General features: G+C 51.7%; 1 protein-coding gene across 2 annotated transcripts in view; it reads left to right on the top strand.

Moving 5' to 3' along the window:
- Positions 1 to 539: 539 nt before the first annotated feature.
- ADAMTS14 (ADAM metallopeptidase with thrombospondin type 1 motif 14) overlaps positions 540 to 18,694 on the top strand; it is a 31,177-nt gene continuing 13,022 nt past the window's right edge. The window contains exons 1-6 of one of the 2 annotated variants that reach the window (XM_063406250.1): positions 540 to 754; positions 1,163 to 1,560; positions 7,781 to 7,937; positions 8,598 to 8,794; positions 15,773 to 15,856; positions 17,668 to 17,815. In XM_063406250.1, the coding sequence (XP_063262320.1) occupies positions 682 to 754; positions 1,163 to 1,560; positions 7,781 to 7,937; positions 8,598 to 8,794; positions 15,773 to 15,856; positions 17,668 to 17,815 (1,057 nt within the window). In that variant the 5' untranslated portion in view covers positions 540 to 681. Of the gene's footprint in view, positions 755 to 1,162; positions 1,561 to 7,780; positions 7,938 to 8,597; positions 8,795 to 15,772; positions 15,857 to 17,667; positions 17,825 to 18,694 lie in introns of both variants that reach the window. The other variant, XM_063406249.1, reaches the window with a different exon arrangement.

Genomic DNA, 18,694 nt, shown 5'->3' with positions numbered 1-18,694 from the left:
AGTTTCTCTGTTAGGGATGTTCCCCCAGCTGGAAAACATCCCAGATGTTTCCAAAGAGGATGTTTACCTCCAGCTCACGCGGCGGCAGCGCTCCGAGCTGAGGGACGATTTGGCTCTCCCCGTGGAGCATCTCCGCGCCGGGTGCTGCCGCAGCGAGGGGCCGGGAGCTGCGATTTGGGGAGAGGGGCAGAGCTGGGCGCGCTCCCCGGCTCCGGGCGCGTCTCGCCTTTGTTCGGGCAGCGCTGGAGCCGGGCGGCCGCGGGGCGGGGAGCGATGGGGAGGCGGGATGGTGGGAGGGAGGAAAGGAAGGGCTGCCCGAAAAAAGCTTCTTTTTTTATTTTTTTTTTAATCTCCAAGAAAAGAACGATCCATAGGCAACGCGAGAACTTTTTTTTTTTCCTCTCTCTCTCCCCCCTCCTCCCCCCCCGCGGCTTTAATAAGAAAACTATATTTAAAAACATCTAAAAAATTCCAAGAAAGTTAATTAAAACGAGCCCGGCCTCCCACCCCCTTGGCCCAGACCCGGCCCCCGGCCCGCCCCACGCCGCCCGGGAGGCGGCAGAAGCGGCGGCGGCGGGAGCGCCGGCGGCCCCGGCGGCGGCGGCGGGGGAGGCGGTCGCCGGGCGCCGCCCGCCCCGCATCCCGCATCCCGCCGGGCCCGCATCCCGCCGCCGGCCCCAAATGGATTATCTGCGCCTGGTGCTCTCCTGCCTCGTCCCCCTGCACGGCTGCCTGGCCGCCGGCGGCGCCCCAGGTACGGCCGCTGCCCCGCGGGCGGGGGGCCCGGCGCGGAGGGGATGTGGGGGCCTTGACAGGTGGCTGCACCCCGGAGGGATGGGGAGAAGGGAGAGGGAACCCGCTGCTGCTGCTGGTGGTTGGGGGGGTTTAGGTTTCAATGGGAATTGGGGGAGATGGAGGCTGGGCGAGAAATAGTTGGCGTGCTTGGCGTGCGAGGGGACGTCAGCCCGAGTTCCTTCTGCTACGCTGGACGCACCCGCTTAAAACTACAAAGCGGAGCTGGCTGGGGACGGCAAAGCAGCTGCCGGGTTTGCGGAGCTCCGGCGGTGCCCGCCGAGGGCTCCCCCGGCCGGCGCTCCCGGCGCCCCGGCGGGGGATGGATGCTCTGTGCCCGCAGCCCTTTCGCTCGGTGCTGTCTCCGCAGAGCTCCTGCTGTCGGGCAAACTCAGCGAGTATGGAGTGATCGTCCCGTTCAGCACCGACTGCCGGGGCCGCTTCCTGTCGCACGTGGTGTCCGGGGCGGCGGCGGGGCTAGCCCGGCCCGCCTGCCCCCCGGGCCCGGGCCGCCGCCGGGGGCCCCGCAGCCCCCCGGAGCAGCCCCCCCAGCGCCGCCGGCTCTACTTCAACGTGACGGTGTTTGGGAAGGAGCTGCACCTCCGCCTGAGCCCCAAGCGCCGCCTGGTGCCGCCGGGAGCCGTGGCGGAGTGGCAGGAGGATTTTGAGGTGCTTTTCCGGGAACCCCTCCAGCAGCGGTGCCTTTTCACCGGTGACATCTCCGGGATGCCGGGAGCTGCCGTGGCCATCAGCAACTGCGATGGACTGGTAAGCTGGAGCCTGGTGGGGTGCTTTGTGCGTGCGGCCTGTGTTTTGGTGTGGTTGCCTCTTGAGAGATGAATGGTGGTATCCTGTATCGGTATCGAAACCCGATTTTTTGGTGATGCTTTAGGTGTCTGTGCCATGTTTTGCCCTTTAGCCCTAGACAGCAGCAGATCCCCTTTCCCCCTGTGGCCCTGGGTGCTGCCTATCTACTCCACCAGGGTGGTCTGTGCACCGATATTTATTTAAAAGGCTTGGAAAAATTGCCAGTCCTGTACCTGAACTGCCTCCTGCCCAAACGCTGCTACATCCGTGGGCTGTGCCCAGCCTCTGGGACGGGGACCCACACTCCTGGTGATGCTGTTCCATCCTTGCCCTCTCCTGTTTGACCTTGGGACTGCTCCAGGAACTTTTCCTCTGCGTTTACCACCTCTTGAATGATGCTGTGTGAGCTCCTGAAATCACTGTTAGCTGCAGTCTGGCTCCCACCAAGCATCTTTTTGCAGGAGGATGTCTTTGTTTCTTTCTTTTTTTTTTTTTTTTTTTAATCACTCAAGGGCTCAGAGGCTTTCTGAGCACAGTTCAGCATCAGTAACTTGCTGCCACAGCGCTTTAATTCCTTTAAATGGCTCTGTTACCTCCTTATCCCTGGCATCTGCTCTGCCTGTGGGTTCCCTACCTTTGATGCGCTTGGGGAAGCGCTTATTTTTTAATACCCTTGGCCTGTTGCCCTTCAGATTTCCTTTGAGCCAATTTAAATCTTGGTTTAGGTGCCAGAGTTTGCTGTTTTCTCCTGGTACCACTTAAAGTTATTGGCAGGTTGGAAAAAATGTCTTATTTTGTGCCTTTTTAAACTTTTTTTAACATATTTCTTTTTTAGTTGCTTTATTCTGGGAGTTCCTTAAGCCAATTCTGGCCACCAGCACAAACAATTTGGCATTCCTTTCTTTTTATACAGTGCCTGGTGCTAGTGTACAAGCAGAAATGATAGAGCAGTACAGCTGGAAATACATATTTTGCCTACATATAGGAATTACGTTTTTTTAGCACGTAATCCACACCTTTTGAAGCATCCTTTCGGGAATGGGCTGAGGCTGTGGCCTTGCAGACTTTTCTCCCTTGTGCTGGGGCTGGCAAACGTGGGCAGGCTTGGAAGCTTTTAAAGGCATTTCCTATAGACCCAGCAAGCAGTGCTGAGTCTGGAACAGAGACCAGCCTTTGAAGCGTGCAGGTTCCATGGCAGATCTCATTCCCTTTGGCATCATGAGCAAAAGGATGCTGGAGGCCATCAGCAGCTGATCTGTGTCCTGCTGTGGCACAGCTTTGGGGAATTTTCTTCCCCAGAGCCCGCTCTATTGTATTGTCAATCCCAAACAGGTTTTAATTTAACTTTTCCAGGCGTTTCTAGGCTTTAGCCCCGAGTTTTGCCGTCGCAGCCCCTTGCACATCTTGTTGGTTGTCATTCTTTTTGCCCTTGCTCCAGCTGGATTAGGATGTAGCTTGTACCACAGGATGCTTTTCCATGTGGATTTATTTATGCAGCCATATCCTGCCACCCGTGGCACCCCAAGCCCACCCTTTTAAGCCCATGTAAAGGAAGAAGTGGCTTTTCCCCCAGGAGAAGGATTTTTTTTTCCACAATAAATTTATTGCTCAGTGGCCAACAAATCACTATCCTGGCTTCAGCCAGGAATTTCTCATGGTCTGGTGAAGGGCACGAGGCTGAGGGCACAAGCAGGCGCTCAGCTCCCCTGCCCTTGTGGGACATCCAACGTCACGGTTTCTCTTTTCCATGGCCTTTTTGGCTGTGTGGCCCTCTGCCTTAAGTGAGTCTGGCATCTTCAATTCACTTTGGAGGAGTGGGGAGACCAAGAGAATTCCCGAAAATCAGTGGAAAGAGCTTGATTTAGGAAACGGAGCAAGAAACAGAACCCAAACCTGGTTGTGGGTGCAGATGGGATGGGAGGATGGTGTTTGTGAGCTGTCGGAGAAGTAGTGAAGCACCTGGGTGGGATGCACGCAGCCAGAACGTTACTACTGGGCTGGAGGAAAGTCTTCCGTAAGCGAGGACCCTGGAACTCCTGTGGACTTTTTGCTGGGAGTTGTCCACGAGCTTCAGAAGGAGATTGTGGCTTTTGCATCCCAGTATAGTGCGCGTGGGAGGCGCCGGTTGCTGGCCAGGGGAAGCGCTCCGGGATGCTGTGGATGAGGGCTGTGTACACAGGGAGATTAGGCCGTGTATAAACGGAGACCGAGATTATAAATAACGAGGGGGAGGGAGGGAGAGAGGAGGGGAGGAAGAAAAAAAGAAAAACAACCCAAAAACCTGAACTCAGCTCTTGAAAAAAAGAGTCCACCCAAAGACTTTCCTAAATCCACATTTAGCCGTGTGAGCGGGATGCCAAAGCCGTGTCTCCCTCGTGGCTGTCGCTCGTTGCGGGCATCCACGCGTGAGAGTCTGGCCTTTCATGGTTTTTTGCGAGGGTGTCTCGTACCAGGGTGGGAAGATGCTGTGGCCCATAACGTAATTTCAAAGCTGATCTAAGCCACCAAATTCCTGACTGGTAAAGTAGCGTTAGGCGGAAATCTCCGCCGGCAGACACGTCTCGCTGCAGTGGAGGCATCCCAGATTTTTCACCCACTGGCTTTAGCAGCATGTGGTCGACCTTGCTTCCTTCCTGCTTTGCTGGTTGCAGGGATGGGTGAAGGGTTGTCATCCACAGACACCATATTTGTGTGCCTGGCTTTTGCCTGGGGTGACTGGCCGTAGTGCTGCAAACTGTAGAGCCAGCGTTTTCCATCCCCACGGCCCTGGCTTGCTTCAGATGGGTGGCAGCAGATAAGCAGAACACAAAAGCCATCAGAAACAGTAATTAATAGGGAGTAGAGGGAGAAACAGCACCCCAAAATGATGCTCCACTGAAAAAAGCGTGGCTTGGTCTTCCGGCATCTTCCTTGCAGTTCCTGAGCTGTAGGGTTAGTTTTGGGGAGAAAAAGGGTGCAAGATGTCCTTTTGATCACATAGATCCCATTGGCCTCTGCTGGTGTGGGTGTTACATGAGTATGAGGGCTTTTCTCCAGGGTGATAACCCCAAGTTAGGCTGAAACCCCAGTTAATTAGTTAGTGCTGAGTTGTCTCTGTGTCCTCACTCCACCAGGAGCTACTTTGGAGGCCTGGCTTGGGTCACCTGGCAAAGCCTGGTCTGTCGCCACCCTGAAAACCCCTTGCCTCGGCAGGAAGAGCAGGGAAGGCAAAGTGTTGTGTTTGATGGGCTGCAAAGCCTGTGCTGCAGAGAGGCATGAAAATAGTGATGGAGCACCTCTGGACCATGCCTGACACCCTCTGGATGGGAGCGCTGTTATCCATGGTGTCTGTGTTCACACTGCCTGGTTTTCTAGGACTTTTTGTCCAAATAGTGTGTGAGTCCTACAGAAAAAACACATACTGTGCACGCAGCTGGATTTCCCCCTCTTGTTTAACTTCCCTGGCCGAGTGCAGCAGCTTTATTAATTTTTCCACATCTCAGCTGTGTTAAGTGTCAGAATTTCCTGAATTCCTGTGGGAGTTGGAGCTTTTTACCCAGCAGTGGAGGAGGAGTTCCTTACTCAGGGTCCTGGGGGATCCCCCTTTGTGAGGCCTGAGTTCATCTCTCCCTTATCCTGGGGAGGCACAGGAGAGTTGGAGAGGAGACTTCACCCTCTGTGAGCTGGCAGGAGTGAGTTTGGTGTATGTTTTCCCTCTTCCTAGTGGGATTGTCTTTAAAGGGCCATTTCCTCTTTTTGGGAGTACCTTCACTGAGAGCTGCAGACAGCATTTCATGTTAGAAAAAGCAGTGATGATAGTCCCACCAATTAATTTGATTTGGTATTATTCAACCAAATTAAAATCAAGGGTGGGAAGCATATGGCTAATTGATCACTGAGGATGGGATTGAATGCTTGGAAAAAGCCCAGGAAAAGCCGAGTGGGACTTTTTGGGTGGCATCTGACCTTTTTTGCTGCCTCTCTACTGTTACAGCCCTCCCAAAATGCTGAGCTGCTCCTCTTTGTGAGCGAGCTGCTTGGTGTGTGCCTCTTGCAATGGTGTTTTTTAGTTTGTTTTGATTTTTACATTTTTTTTTGTGAATGCCAGGGTGCCTGCTGCAGTTTCTGTCTCATTTCTTGAGCTGCTCTCATCAGATGGACACAAAAATCCATGCGTGATCCCCTGTGCCGTCGGTCATCCCCGGAGTCGGCGGCGTGTTGCGTCCCACCTTTGGGAGAAAGTCTGGGCTGCTTTATTCCTTGAGCCAGATATAATTAGTCACGAGCTGCAGAGCAGCTCAAACCCGAGTGGGCTGTGGCTTGGGACCAGGCTCTTTCACATTTTAATCCAGCCCTGCCCCTGGTGCGGCGGTACGGCTTTCCTCGGCCGCCTGACTCAGCGAGTCCCGGCTTTGGCCCTAAACCCCTAAACCGGCTTTGGGGTGCCTGGTCCCGAAGGAAGCGCCCTGTGGCAGGGCTGGGAGGGGGTAGTGGTGTCCCAGAAGAGCTCCTCCTGGGGCAGGGGCTGCTTCTGCTCCTTCTCTTTTTGTGTAACAAAGAGCAATGCTTTGGAAATGGAAATGAGGAGAAATTCTTCAAGGAAGAGGTTGTCAGGCCCTGGCCAGGAGGGATTGACAAGATGTATAAATATGGCACTTGGGGATGGGGTTTAGTGGTGGTCTGGGTAGTGCTGGGTCAATGGTTGGACTTGATCTTGGAGAGTTTTTCCAGCCTGAAGGATTCTGTGATTCTGTGCCCTGCCCCATCATCATGGCCTCGCTCAACCATCACTGAGCCTGACTGGTGGTTTGACACCCTGGCTTGTTGTCTGCCTCACCGCCACCACCCTGCCTGGTGCCCCTGGTTAAACCTGGCTGTGTTCTTCATCTCCTTGGCTGAGGGTGGGAGCACAATCCCTGGCTGCCCTGGTTTGACCTGCATGTCCCCTGTGGGAGGAACCTGAGATACATGTGTCAGGCAAGCACTTGGATTCCTCAGGAAGGAGGTAAAACAAAACCAGCCAAAACCCCGCTTTGCTGCAGAGTGAAGCAGTTAATAAAACCCAAGTGGAGCAGGAAATTTGATGGAATCCAACAGGTTGGCCAAGTTTGCTGTTGCCTGATGAATCAATGGGACATGAACACGAAGGGGACCCAAAGAGCCAGGCGGGTTTGGAAGAGCCCCAGCCTCTGTCCGAAATACATCTCTGGATATATCTTACTTTTATTTGATTTCATTTGATGAGAACCATTCCACAACACCCTCATGAGGACTTCAGTAGGTCCACACTGCTGGAGGCTTTGCTCCAAGAGCAGATCCATACGTTCTGCCGGCAGCTCTTGCACAGCGGGCAGCGCCGGAGGAAGGCACGCACGCGTGCGCCATGGAGGGAGTTGGGAAAAATGCCGAGCTGGGGGGAGGCTGCCTGTGGGAGAGAAGCCAAATCCTGGTGATCCTTTTCCTTGCCCGAGGTCTGAGCCGGCCGGCACTGCGGGGTGTGAGCGCTCAGGCTGATGTAAGGGGGATTTGATGGGAGCTCGGTGTTAATTAGGAGCAAATCGGTAGCCAGGACAACATTTTGAGCGATGTTTGCCCTGTCATTCATCTTCCCTGTGTTTGAGAGGTGGAGTTGTAATGCTTTCCAGCCTCTGCTCCAACGGGATTCCCCTGTGTTAATTCCTAAGTACTTCACGGGGCACAGAGAACGGTTTCTTTTTCCTTCTTCTTGTTGCAGCTCATGGTGTCAGTGAAATGGCAGACATCCTAACAGCACCACGGGAATGGAATGGGGAGGGTTCAGGGAGGCTCAGGAGTGTCTTGGGAGCGCCTTCAGCCTTGTATCTCTGAGTTCAGGGTCCGGCACAACTCACGGATGAGACAGAACAGAGTTTCGTAGCCATATAAAGACCCAACTTGAATTGCAGCCAGGCTGGGCGGATTTTTTGTTGGTTGGTTTTCCTTCCTTTTTAATTTTGTTTTTCCCACCTACAAGAGAAATTAAGAGTTGTCATAGATGAACATGGTATTAGAACCATCCTGGTGTCTTGGAGTAGGATCAAGACAAGATTATTGGGGTGCCTTTCCCCTTTGTGCATGCTCTGCATCAATCTTTAACAAGTATATCGAGTGTGTATGTCCCCCTACACCTATATAAAACCACACCGTTTTTCCCCCCTTTTCCTTATTTCTTTGTGGAGTCCAGGCTGGCCTGATTCGGACAGACAGCAACGAGTTTTTCATCGAGCCCCTGGAGAGGGGCCAGCAGGACACGGAGGAGCACGGGAGGGCCCACGTGGTCTATCGGCGCTCAGCCATCCGGCAGGACGGCGCCGAGCCGCACCACGACCTCCATCCCAAAGGTAGGGGCTGCCGGAATCCAGTCTTTCCCAGCAACTGGTAATATGTATTTCACGTGGGGAGAGGATTTTTCTTTCCATGAGCCCTTGTATGTCTCACCCTGTGGCTTTAGGCTCAGTTTACCTGCTAAAGTCAAGAAGAAGGAAAGGAAATGCTGGGCTGGAGGTGCTGCAGTCTTGCTTTGATCACCTCTGTGTTGTGAGAGTGGTGAGGCACTGGTTGTCCATAGAAGCTGTGGCTGTTCCATCCCTGGAAGTGTTCAAGGCCTGTTGGGTGGGGCTTGGAACCACCTGGTCTAGTGGGAGGTGTCCCTGCCTGTGGCAGGGGCTGGAACACCCCCTTTAAGGTCCCTTCCAACCCAAATCATTCTGTGATGATTCTATGAAACGTGGCCTTGATTTGACTTTTTAACAGATCGTGGAACCATTTAGCATGGAAAAAACCTTTTTAAGTTCTCGAGACCAATCATTAACATATCTTTTAGTCTTCACAATTCAGAGCCATTTCCCCGCCACAGAGCGAGCTGGACCAGCCACCAGCCGGAGCTCAAATATCCTATTAGAGTTAAATCCCTTTATCTATTTTCCCTACTGAATTTCTACTTCTGTGGGGCACCACGGTGGTGTCAGGTCACCTCAAAGGCTCTTTCTTTTCCTGCCCAGTGCCTGGCGTGCGGGTGGGCGAGCTCCCGAATTCCCTGGAGCTGATGACGGAGCGGCTGGGGGACGCGGAGCGCAAGCGGCGCCACGCCAGGAAGGACGACTACAACATCGAGGTGCTGCTGGCCGTGGATGACTCCGTGGTGCGCTTCCATGGCAAGGAGCACGTCCAGAACTATGTCCTCACCCTCATGAACATAGTAAGGCTCGGCTGTGGGGGATGTGGATGCCACCCTTCCCTGGGTTTAGTGCTCTCCTGATGCTGCAAATCCGTTATCCTGGGAATCCCCCCGTTTGGGAGGGGGAACAGTGCTGCAGGAAGGGCTGTGCCTTCACACAGCTGGCTCTGGCATTTAATAGCTGTGGGAGTTGGAGGGATGGGAAGCAAGAACCCTTTGATGTTCATCTCCATCACCTTCCCCTTGCCCATGGCAGGGTCTAGTGTGCTTGTGGTGTCACTGTCTGTCACCCGAGTCCAAAAGTTTCTCCTGGGTGAGAAGGCTTCCTCCTCATCACTGAAATCTCAGCAAATGCTAGAAAAGAGAATGGTTGTGGCTTAGTTAGTTAGAAATTGCAGTATTTGTAATTTGTTTTCCAATGATGATGTTCATGATTTATTCTGAATACTATTTGTTGGTAGAGGAAATATTTTTGTAGCTTTTCAGAAGCTTTTTTGAAACCTTTGTACCTGGATAACCATTCAGGATATGTTTGAAAAGGAGTTTGGAGCAGCTTTACATTTCCAGCACATGTCCTCACTCAGAAGCACTGGGCAGCATGTGCTGGTTCCCTACACCCCTTTTCATCCCTTTTTAAGATAAAAACATCTATATTCCCTGAGTCCTGAGAGATGTGGAGGGATCAATATTTATTCATCCAGTTGTCTTCAGGGAGGTTTGCTCCTCCAGCACCTGCAAATATGGTCTATGCTCAAGCCTCTCTTTCTCTCTCCCAGTTTTGTTTTGTTTTCCATGCTTTATTCTCCCTCTATTTATTTATTTTTCCCTGGGTGTTCTTTTACACAGTGATAGAAAATGTTCAAAAAGGCTCAACCAGCTCTGGAATGGCCAAGTTATAAAGATGCTTTTGGGTGGCTGGTTGTTGGTTTGGGCATTATTTCTGCCGTATGGCCAGCAATGAAGGGGAACATGGGAGGGGGAGGATTTGTGGCATTAGAGGGTGATGGGGTGAAGGATGAGTGAGGTGGCTGGTCCCAAATAGGGAAAATGTTGAAGAAGCAAACATCTTCATCACAATATTTTATTTTCTGCCATGTTATCCCAATGCCTGCAGTCCGATGCTCTCAGCATCACATAAATTCACCCTCTGAACATTTCTCCCCTCGGTGTATTAAACCCTCCTGCCAGGAGGAAGGCTCAGGGTTCCCTGCTTTGCCCTCTGGCTCTTCCCACCTGATGGGGGTCGGAGATGATGTCATTTTTCCTTTCCGATCGGGGGGGGAAGGGGGGCTGGGATGGACAGTTTGAGGATTGTCACCCGGGGATTGTCAGCTCTAATCAAAGGTCGGTTTTCAGGCGCATTTCATGGTTCCTACTCCGGGGGCAGGACTTTTCAGGGAGTGAATGCACGGGATGCTGCGCTGGGAGAAGGGAGGACCCGCTGCCTATTCAATTAAAGGCGGCGCTGGAAACTTTAATGAGGGGGGGGGAACCCCAGGAGAATACAAGCAACAAATACTTCCCCCCGAGTATTATTTCCTTCTGAATTTTCTCCCCTCACCCCCTTGCCCTTCTTTCTTTCTGATTTTTAGTGCGTTTTTTTTCCAGCTTTGCCGTGACCTCGGTCTGCCTTCTCTTCCCTTGGCGCCGCCTCGTTTCCTTACCGGCTCAGATTGCCTTAAAACACCCGATTCAGCAGAAAAAAAGAGAGTCCTGCTTTCTGGCCTGGGTGGCAGAGGGAGGGAGAGAGGAGGATGCCGGGGGGCTGATGGGGAGGAGCCTGCCGGGACCACACAGCTGAACATTAATCCCATTAGTTGGAGGCAAAGGGAAGAAGGATGAGAGGCTTGGCCAGTCCTCTAACGAGAAAAGGACTTAACGAGCTGGGCTGGAGTACCTCAGGGAGCCAGCTGGGAAAGTTTTCCTGTCTAGGAGGTCGCCCTATCAAGATATATCCCAAGGAAAGGGGGCAATGAGTTTGGAAGTCATGATAAACTTTCCTGGCTTTTTCTGAGGTCCCCATTGAGGGAGCAGTGGGATATGTATCCCTTCCCAGCGCTGCTGTAGGTAGGGTCCTGGGGCTCTTCCCAAGACACAAAACCCTTTATTAGGAGCTCTGTGTCAACTGAGGCTCGGTGATAAATGATTTGTCACGGAGAAGGTTTTTTTTTTAAAAAGAAACAAACCCCACAGGCCTTATTTCACTGCCAGAAATGTGGATGCTTTTCAGTGAAGGGCACTGTGTTCATCCCGGGAAGCTGACATGAGGATGACTGCTCCTTTTGTGCACCTAAGAGCTTCCCTGCAGGCAGGCTGCCTTCCCTGCTATCTCCCAGCCTGCATTCCCAGCCTGCCCTTCCCTTCTTGGCTCGGATGCTGCCCAGGAATTTGGGGTCAGGTTGGAGTGAGTGGGAAAGGCACAACTCCCTCTCTGCCATCAGTTACTGTGTGTATCTCTGCTCCCAGCTGAGTGTTGCTGTGTCCACCTAACCAAAACCAGTCTGTTGGGCTCTTGGGATGAATGTTGGTGATGTACTGGCTCTGGAAAGCCATTCCCCTCTCTTGCTTGCTGCCTTTGGCAGAGATTGTGATGTTAGGAAAGGAAAATTTCGATCCCCCAGCCATGGAGAGTGCTGAGATCAAGGGCTGGGAACCAGGAGGTGATCCAGCACCCTGCAAAAGGAAGAGAACAGGAAACATTCAGTGCTTTGCTCTGCTTTCCACTCTCTTGTGTTCTGGGAGTTGGGCTTCTTGCTTTCCTCTGCCAGACTTCCTACTGCTCATCCCTGATCCTTTCAAGTCTGGGGCTGGCTCCACTTGGAGGGGGGACGCCAAGCTATGGCTGTGTTAAACCTGGCCCTGGTCTCAACTGGTATCCTGAGCTTTTGTCGGATACTGCCCCTGGTTTGGTTAAGGATGCAGAGGTACGTGGTGTTTTCCCATTGTTTCGGGTTACTAGGGAAACCCCATGAGTCAGAGCCCTCTCCAGGCTGGGACTTGCCTGACTCCAGCTGAAATTATTATTCCCAAGGGCAGAGCAACAAAGAGTGCTACTGAGACCCCACAGAAAAGAAGGTTTAGGAACAAAAATTAAACCTTCAGCTTTAATTTTAACCTGTGCATGTTTTTTTCTTAGATGAGGGGTTTATGAGCCACTTCCTTGCTAACTGATAGTAACAAAATTACCTCTGATGTGTCCATGCACTTTTCCCTACTCTCTGTACAGGCTTACATGTTTGTTGCTATTTTTTTGGGGACAACGTGCCTTGTTCTGTAGAGAGCTCTGATCAAATCCAGTCTTGCCCTGTAGAACAATTCTCCCCTACCTCTGTTCCTCCCCACAGATGACGTGGGTCAGCCCTCACCGTGGGGACATTGTGCATTATATCAGCCCAGAAATGTGGTAGGGGGGATTTTCCCCTCCCTTCTGAACCCCCCAGCCCCCAGCAAAGAGGCTCAGGGTGAATCCACCAGCATGAAAACTGAGCAGGGGAATAAAAGAAAGGAGTTTGGAGATGACTTGGCTGTTCCGAGTAAGCGATCCCGGCGTTTTGAAATGTCAGCTATTCTGCTGGTTTGGCAAATTCTTCTCGTGTCTCTCCCTTTGTTTTCCTTCCCTGAAGAATGGCGAGGTCTAGACCTCGTTGCCAGTGCGGTTTTGCTGTCGGGATCTCGTGTCTGGGGCTGCAGACCTGGGGCTGGCCAGAGGTTTGTGGGGATTGGGGAGGCAGCCTGCCCTGCTCCAGGCTGTAATGTTCCCTTCATTGTAGAGCACTGCCACTGTCTCCTGGGTGTTGCAGGGTTGGGAGGAGTCCTGTGGGGTGGTCGTTCCTGCTGGTTTGCCCTTAACTCACAGTGAGCCTTAGGGGCTGGGCTGTTTATGGGTGGGAAAATCCCATTTTAAATGGAAGAGGAGAGCCTGCCAGGTGACAATGTGAAACAGGCTAAGCATGGATGGGAGGGATAAGATGATCTTTATCCCGTGGCCTCAGGGATGTGGGTCCCTTTACTGGACCCCTTTGCTGAACATGTATTTTTGGGGGAAGAGGTTTCTCTGAAGACACTGGCTTGCTTAATGGCATCTGCAGAGGGCAGGGGGAGTTGTGCCAAGCCTGCAAACTGCTCTCCGGGTGAATTTCCATTTCCAAGGTGATGCTCAGCCCCTCCAGCTCCATCCCCACTTCTTCCACAGGCACTGGAGCACTTGGGGGAAGCTGGCCCTGCTGATGTTCCCCCCCTGCCCCAAAACTTGGGGCCTGCAGGGTGGCAGCCCTTGCAGCAGCCAGTGCCAAGCTCTTCTGATATGATTCTCTTCCCCTCCCAATCAATTATTTATCTCTGGCTGTGAAGGGAAGTCTGTAGCCTTGGGCAGTCTGGTTCCACATCTGCTTTCTGAATTTACCCTAAAGGTCACTGCTGAGCTGGTATCAGTTAGGTGCAGATCCCTGTCTAAACCCTGGACTAAACAGGGGCTGGACTTTAGGTTAACTCTTCATTTCAGAGGCTGGAGAGGGGGAGTACCAGGTCCCTGCAAGCTGGAGAAGAGTGGGATTTAACACTGCTTTAAAAGGAAGATTTATGGAATGAAATCCCATCTTGGAATAATACAGCAGGTTCTACTGAGCATTCTGCCAAAATATCCTGTGCAGCTGGGAAGGGAGAGGTCTGTGCTGCTCTGCTTGATGCTCCCAGCCACAGCAAGGTCAGGTTGTGGCTGGTAGAGAGATCCCTAAGGCAGGAATGTGGCTCATCCTGATGGATTGAGGGGTCCTCAGGAGCAGGCAGCAAGCAGCAGAGCGCTGGTGGACGACCATAGAATCCTAAAATCATGGAATGGGTTGGCAGGGAGATGAAAGCTCATCCCGTTCCAACCCCCTGCTGTGGGCAGGGGCACCTTCCACCATCCCGGTTGTTCCAAGCCCCATCAAACCTGACCTTGAATATTTCCAGGGATGGGGCAGCCACAGCTTCTCTGGGCAGCCTGTGCCAGGCCCTCCCCACCCTCACTTCCCTCAGTTCCTTCCCAATATCCCATCTAACCTTACCCTCGGTTAGTTTGACGTTCCAGCTCCTCACAAGTGCTGGGGGTGAAGGAAAATGTGTGAAGATTTGGGAAAGTGAAGGAAATGGTTGTTTCCTGTCTTGTTCCCCAGACCACCCCCCAGGTCCAGCTCTGCATCTCTTCAAGCATAGTTTTAATTTCTCCCTCTCTCCCCACTTTCTTGCCCTGCCATATTACCAATATTTTTGTAAGGGATCAAACTTATGATGTAGGATTTCTCTGGGATGCCAAAGCCTCCTACATCCTAAAACCCAGGGCTGAGCCTGACGTCCCTGGGGAGTTGCAGCTCTCTGCTGGGCTGGATCCTTCATACCTCAGTGGGTTTGTATGCCTGAGTAATGTTTGCAGCTGCAACACTGTGCGACCTTCCACCCTTCTGTGCACATCTCCCAAAACAATAGGGTTGGGATCAGAAAAAAATCCATCATATTTTCATTATTCTTACAAAACGGGGAGGATGAAGGAGCATCCCACCCACATAAAGCAGGGATGAGCTGAGGGTGGGTTGACCAGAATTATCTTTCCACACTGATGAATAAAGTACCCCGTGGCTCTTGCAGCTTCTGCATCCAAAGGGATGCATTAATGGGATGGACTGGCATTTTATTGATTGATTTTAATCTTTTATAATCGATTTTGCTGCATTCGAGGCTCGGGATCTACATTACCTCTCTGCGTGGCTCAGAGGCACCATGGGAATATGGGTTGTCACAGGGAAAAGGTTAACACTGGGTTTGTGGATTTACAACTGGCCTGAGTGGGTATTTCAAATGGAATCCCTGGTTTGAAACTGAGGGGTGTGTAAAACACACTGGGGAATGGCTGACTTGGATTTGGGCAGCAGTAGAAGGGTAGTTGTCACCCAACCCTTGATGTAAGATTTAAAAACCCCAGAGAAATGGGGGAAAAAATAGAAAAGATCCATAAATCTGGCTTTATAACCTTCATCTAGTCTGGAAAGCTATGGCAGAGCTGAGGCAAATTAGTCCCCCCTTGGGCAAAGCTGAGAAAGTCTATTTTAATTAAAACATGAATTCTAGTCAATATTAAAAATAGTCTTAATTCGGCCTCCTCGACTTCTGCAGTGAACCCCCATTTGTGGAACTGTTCATCTGAGAGGCTTTTTTGGGAAAAAAGAAAGTCCCATTCTCAAAAATCAGGGTGTTTTTCTTCCCTGGGCTGTGTTTTCCCACATGCTTTGCAGGAGGTGCAGGGTCTCACATGGGTTTGTGGTTGCCCACTCCGTGCCTCTCTCCATGTCACTGGGCTCAGCTCTCAGGGACATTTCCCATCTGGATGTCCTACTCTCTCCATAGCATTTAGAAGCAGAATTTGTTTATTCATCCTGGAAACGCAGAAGGAAAAGGTTATAGCTGGTTATTTCCTTTGCAAGGTCATTTTTAATAGCTGAGCATGGTACAGATCTCATTGACTCACGAGCCCTCCCTGTTCTCTTCATTGTGTTGCCTTCTCCTGGGAATTCTGAAGCCACAGGTCAGGTTTGACTCACTGATGCAACTGAGGAAAGCCCTGGCTTTGGGGAGAGGCAAAGGATTGTATCAAAAAGCCGTTTTTGCTTTGGATGCTGGAGTCTGGAGCATTTCCATCCCTCTGAGGGATTCATATTGCAAAGGAGCAGTGGCTCATTGAGGAATGCGGTGGAGGAAACGCAGCCCTTGATGGAAATGGGTGATGTCATTCACCATCTGAGCCATTCCTGGGGAAATTTTGGCTTATTCCAGCTTGGCTTTTTGACTTTGTGCTTGTTACACTTGGGAAAATGGGGAAAAAACCTCCCCATGGTGGGAGGAGGATGAGATCTTTGCACCTGGTCTTGGAAAGCCTGGAAGGGTTTGGAGTGTGGGAGCGTGGAGGACAGGAGGGGCTTAAGAGCTGGGATGGCCTTAACTTCTTCCCTGTTTCCCTCCCTTCTTCAGGTGGATGAAATTTATCATGACGAGTCCCTGGGCGTGCACATCAACATCGTGCTGGTCAGGATGATCATGGTGGGATATCGCCAGGTAAATCCAGCACTCGGACGTGGTGAGCAGGACGTGCTCTATTTATTAATATTTATTTAACGCTTAGGTAAGCGCAGGCTTGGGAAAATGCAGCAGTTGTCAGAGCCCAAATGACAACTCTGCTGAGCAGGGGTGAATTTGAACCCTTCTCAGGCTGGTTTTTGGGAGCTGAGGGCCTGGGTAGCCCCCTGGCTTATGAGGGAGGTGGTGGGTGGGTGGCTGTCATCTGCTGTTATGTGCTTGCTCTAGGATGTGGGGGAAAACACAGAGGTTTCCTCACAGCTCTGTGGGTGATGGGATGAAGGTGGCATCCCACACTGAGAGGAGCTGGACATTAGTGAGGAGAAGCCGAGGTCAGGATCTCCTTGACTGGGCTCCTTGGCTGTCCTGTAGCTCTCGTGTGGCTTGGGCATGGCCAGGAAAAGTGTGGGAAGGTTTCCTGAGAAGTTTTCATGTGGTTTCTCAGGCTGCACTTATTTTTTAAGGCTTGTTCGAGCACAGCAGCCAGGTTTTTCTTTAAAACAGTGTGATTTGCTGTACTTTTTTGGGGCAAGCCCCTGTCCCACAGGAAGTGTTCTAGCAAGGGTGTTAATGACTCAACACAGTGATGTCTCTGTGTGTGTGTGTGACCCACAAATAAGACCGGTTAGGTCTTGGAAAAAACCTGCTTATTATAGAAATACGCTTGGCTGGCAGAAACCAAACACATCCTGGAGATCCCGGGATGGTTCTGAGGAGCAGGGGATAAGGATGGAGGCTGGCCCATTTTTGAGGCCTCTGTGGGACCAGGAACATCATCTTAGCTGAGAAAGCCAACAATCTGTCTGGCTTCCTCCCAGTGACGTTTGTGCTCCAGGCTGGAGGTTGATCTGTGGAGGGGAAGGGATTTGGAGCTGTGACGGGGTGGGAACTGCCAGGCTCTGTCAGGGATGATTTATCCTCCCCAAAGCCAGCTCTGGAGGCAGCTGCTTTGTCCAGCTGCGTTATTTCTCAGGTTCAGGGGACAACGTAGGAAGCGAGCAGCAGATGTTTGAATTCAGGAGAGATCACCATTTAGATCTGACGCTTCCTGAGCGGGTCCTCCTGCAGCTTCTTGTCTCCCACTTGGGATAAAAACTTCTTTGGCTTCCAGGGTGTCACGATCCAGCCAACCAACGTAGGCAGGAAATCGTGATGGGTTCGTTTTTAATCTCAAGGCACGAAAGACACACAAAGGGGACTTCAAATCAATCACATCAGCAGTGCACTTTATTGAGTGCCAACGACATCAGTATGTGAGAGATGGAGAGGAAAATAGAAACAAAGGATAGAGAGAAAAAGAAGAGGGGGAATAGCTACCAATGTAGAGACAAGGTCCTCGTGGTTGCTGCCGATAGATCCGTCTTCTTCCTTTGGGGAGAACTCTTGGCAAAACCATGGAGCTTCTTAGAGTCTTTTCAGAGTGACAGGCACTTCGCTGAGAGGTGGGGAACAGGTGCAGAGCAGCAGGACAGGCTGGTTGGCAGGTTTGGACCTAGCAGATCTGGGCCTGGTCACCAGCAAGCACAATCTGTCCCTACTCATTGTCATAGTGCAGGTTTCCGTGGGGACGTGTAGCAGTTCTTGGTCTGGTGAATGCACTTGTGAGAGAAACCTGGCAGACATCCCACCCCAGTCAGGCCAGAGCTCCTGTGCTGTGGCTTTAGGGTCCTTGGGCTTTTCAGCCTCTGTTCGACAGTCATCAGGCAGATGAGGGATCTTCAGACCCTCTTACACAGGGGAAAAGGCGACACCTCCTCCTCTTCCCAGCGGCTTTCCCGTTCTCTCCGCAGTCGGTGGGGCTGATCGAGCGGGGGAACCCGTCGCGGAGCCTGGAGCAGGTGTGCCGCTGGGCGCACTCGCAGCAGCGCGCCGACCCGGCGCACGCCGAGCACCACGACCACGCCGTCTTCCTCACCAGGCAAGATTTTGGGCCCGCAGGTATGCAAGGTACTGTATTTGTCTCGATCAGGTACGTGCAGTCTGCTGGGGTGGAAAAAGCCAGCGAGGAGGAGAGGATTTCTTGTGAGTGCAGTCTGTTTGTTGGCCAGCAAGGTCCAGAAAAAGGTCATAAAAATCGGTAATTTTTTTCCTTCACGTGCTGAAGAAGAGAGAGAGAGACAGAGAATTAATCCAGAGCATCAACCCAAATGGATAAAACAACTTCATTTATTTATCCTCCTGCTGCTTGATTTCATTTACCAGTCCTCCCCTTGGCCCAAAATGCCTTAAAAATATAAAAAGAAGATTAAAAAAGGTGAAACGCCACAGGAAGCTCCATGGGGACAATCGATTTATTCTGTCCTCTGGAGAGTCTTCAAAACCTGTTTTTATATGGATTTATTTCTTGGGCATGGGAGCATTCAATAATCCTGGGTCAAAGAGGAAGTTTTGCTGCAGGAATCTCTCACCCTCTTGGTGTGGAGATTCTGCCGGTGTGGTCTGAGAAGCTGGAGGCCTTGCTAATAAAATTTTTTAGGAAAACCTTCTGATGTTTCATGGCTCCATTAGGAAAACAGGTGCTTTGGTGTTATCACGAGAGGTGACATTTCCCAGTTCTGAGCCTGCTGCTTCCAAATTCCCATCTCCTCCTTTCCACCTGGTGGCCAGGTCTGGATTTCTGTCAGGAGGCTCCATTTGATGCCATGAATGGGGTGGGTATTGTCACCCACAAACCCTCCTGGTGTGCACAGGAGGAAGGAAAGGTGGAGAAGGACACCTGTCCTAATTTGGATTACCTCCCTGAAAGGGATCCCCCTCAGCAGGAGATGAACCTCAGGAGATATCCAGCTGGAAACCCTCCTGAGTGTCCTGTGGCCA

Source organism: Prinia subflava, chromosome 9 (genome assembly GCF_021018805.1).
Source record: "Prinia subflava isolate CZ2003 ecotype Zambia chromosome 9, Cam_Psub_1.2, whole genome shotgun sequence".
NCBI lineage: Eukaryota > Metazoa > Chordata > Aves > Passeriformes > Cisticolidae > Prinia > Prinia subflava.
Note: the sequence above shows the minus strand (reverse complement) of the source record. Positions and strands in the feature narration are given on the sequence as shown.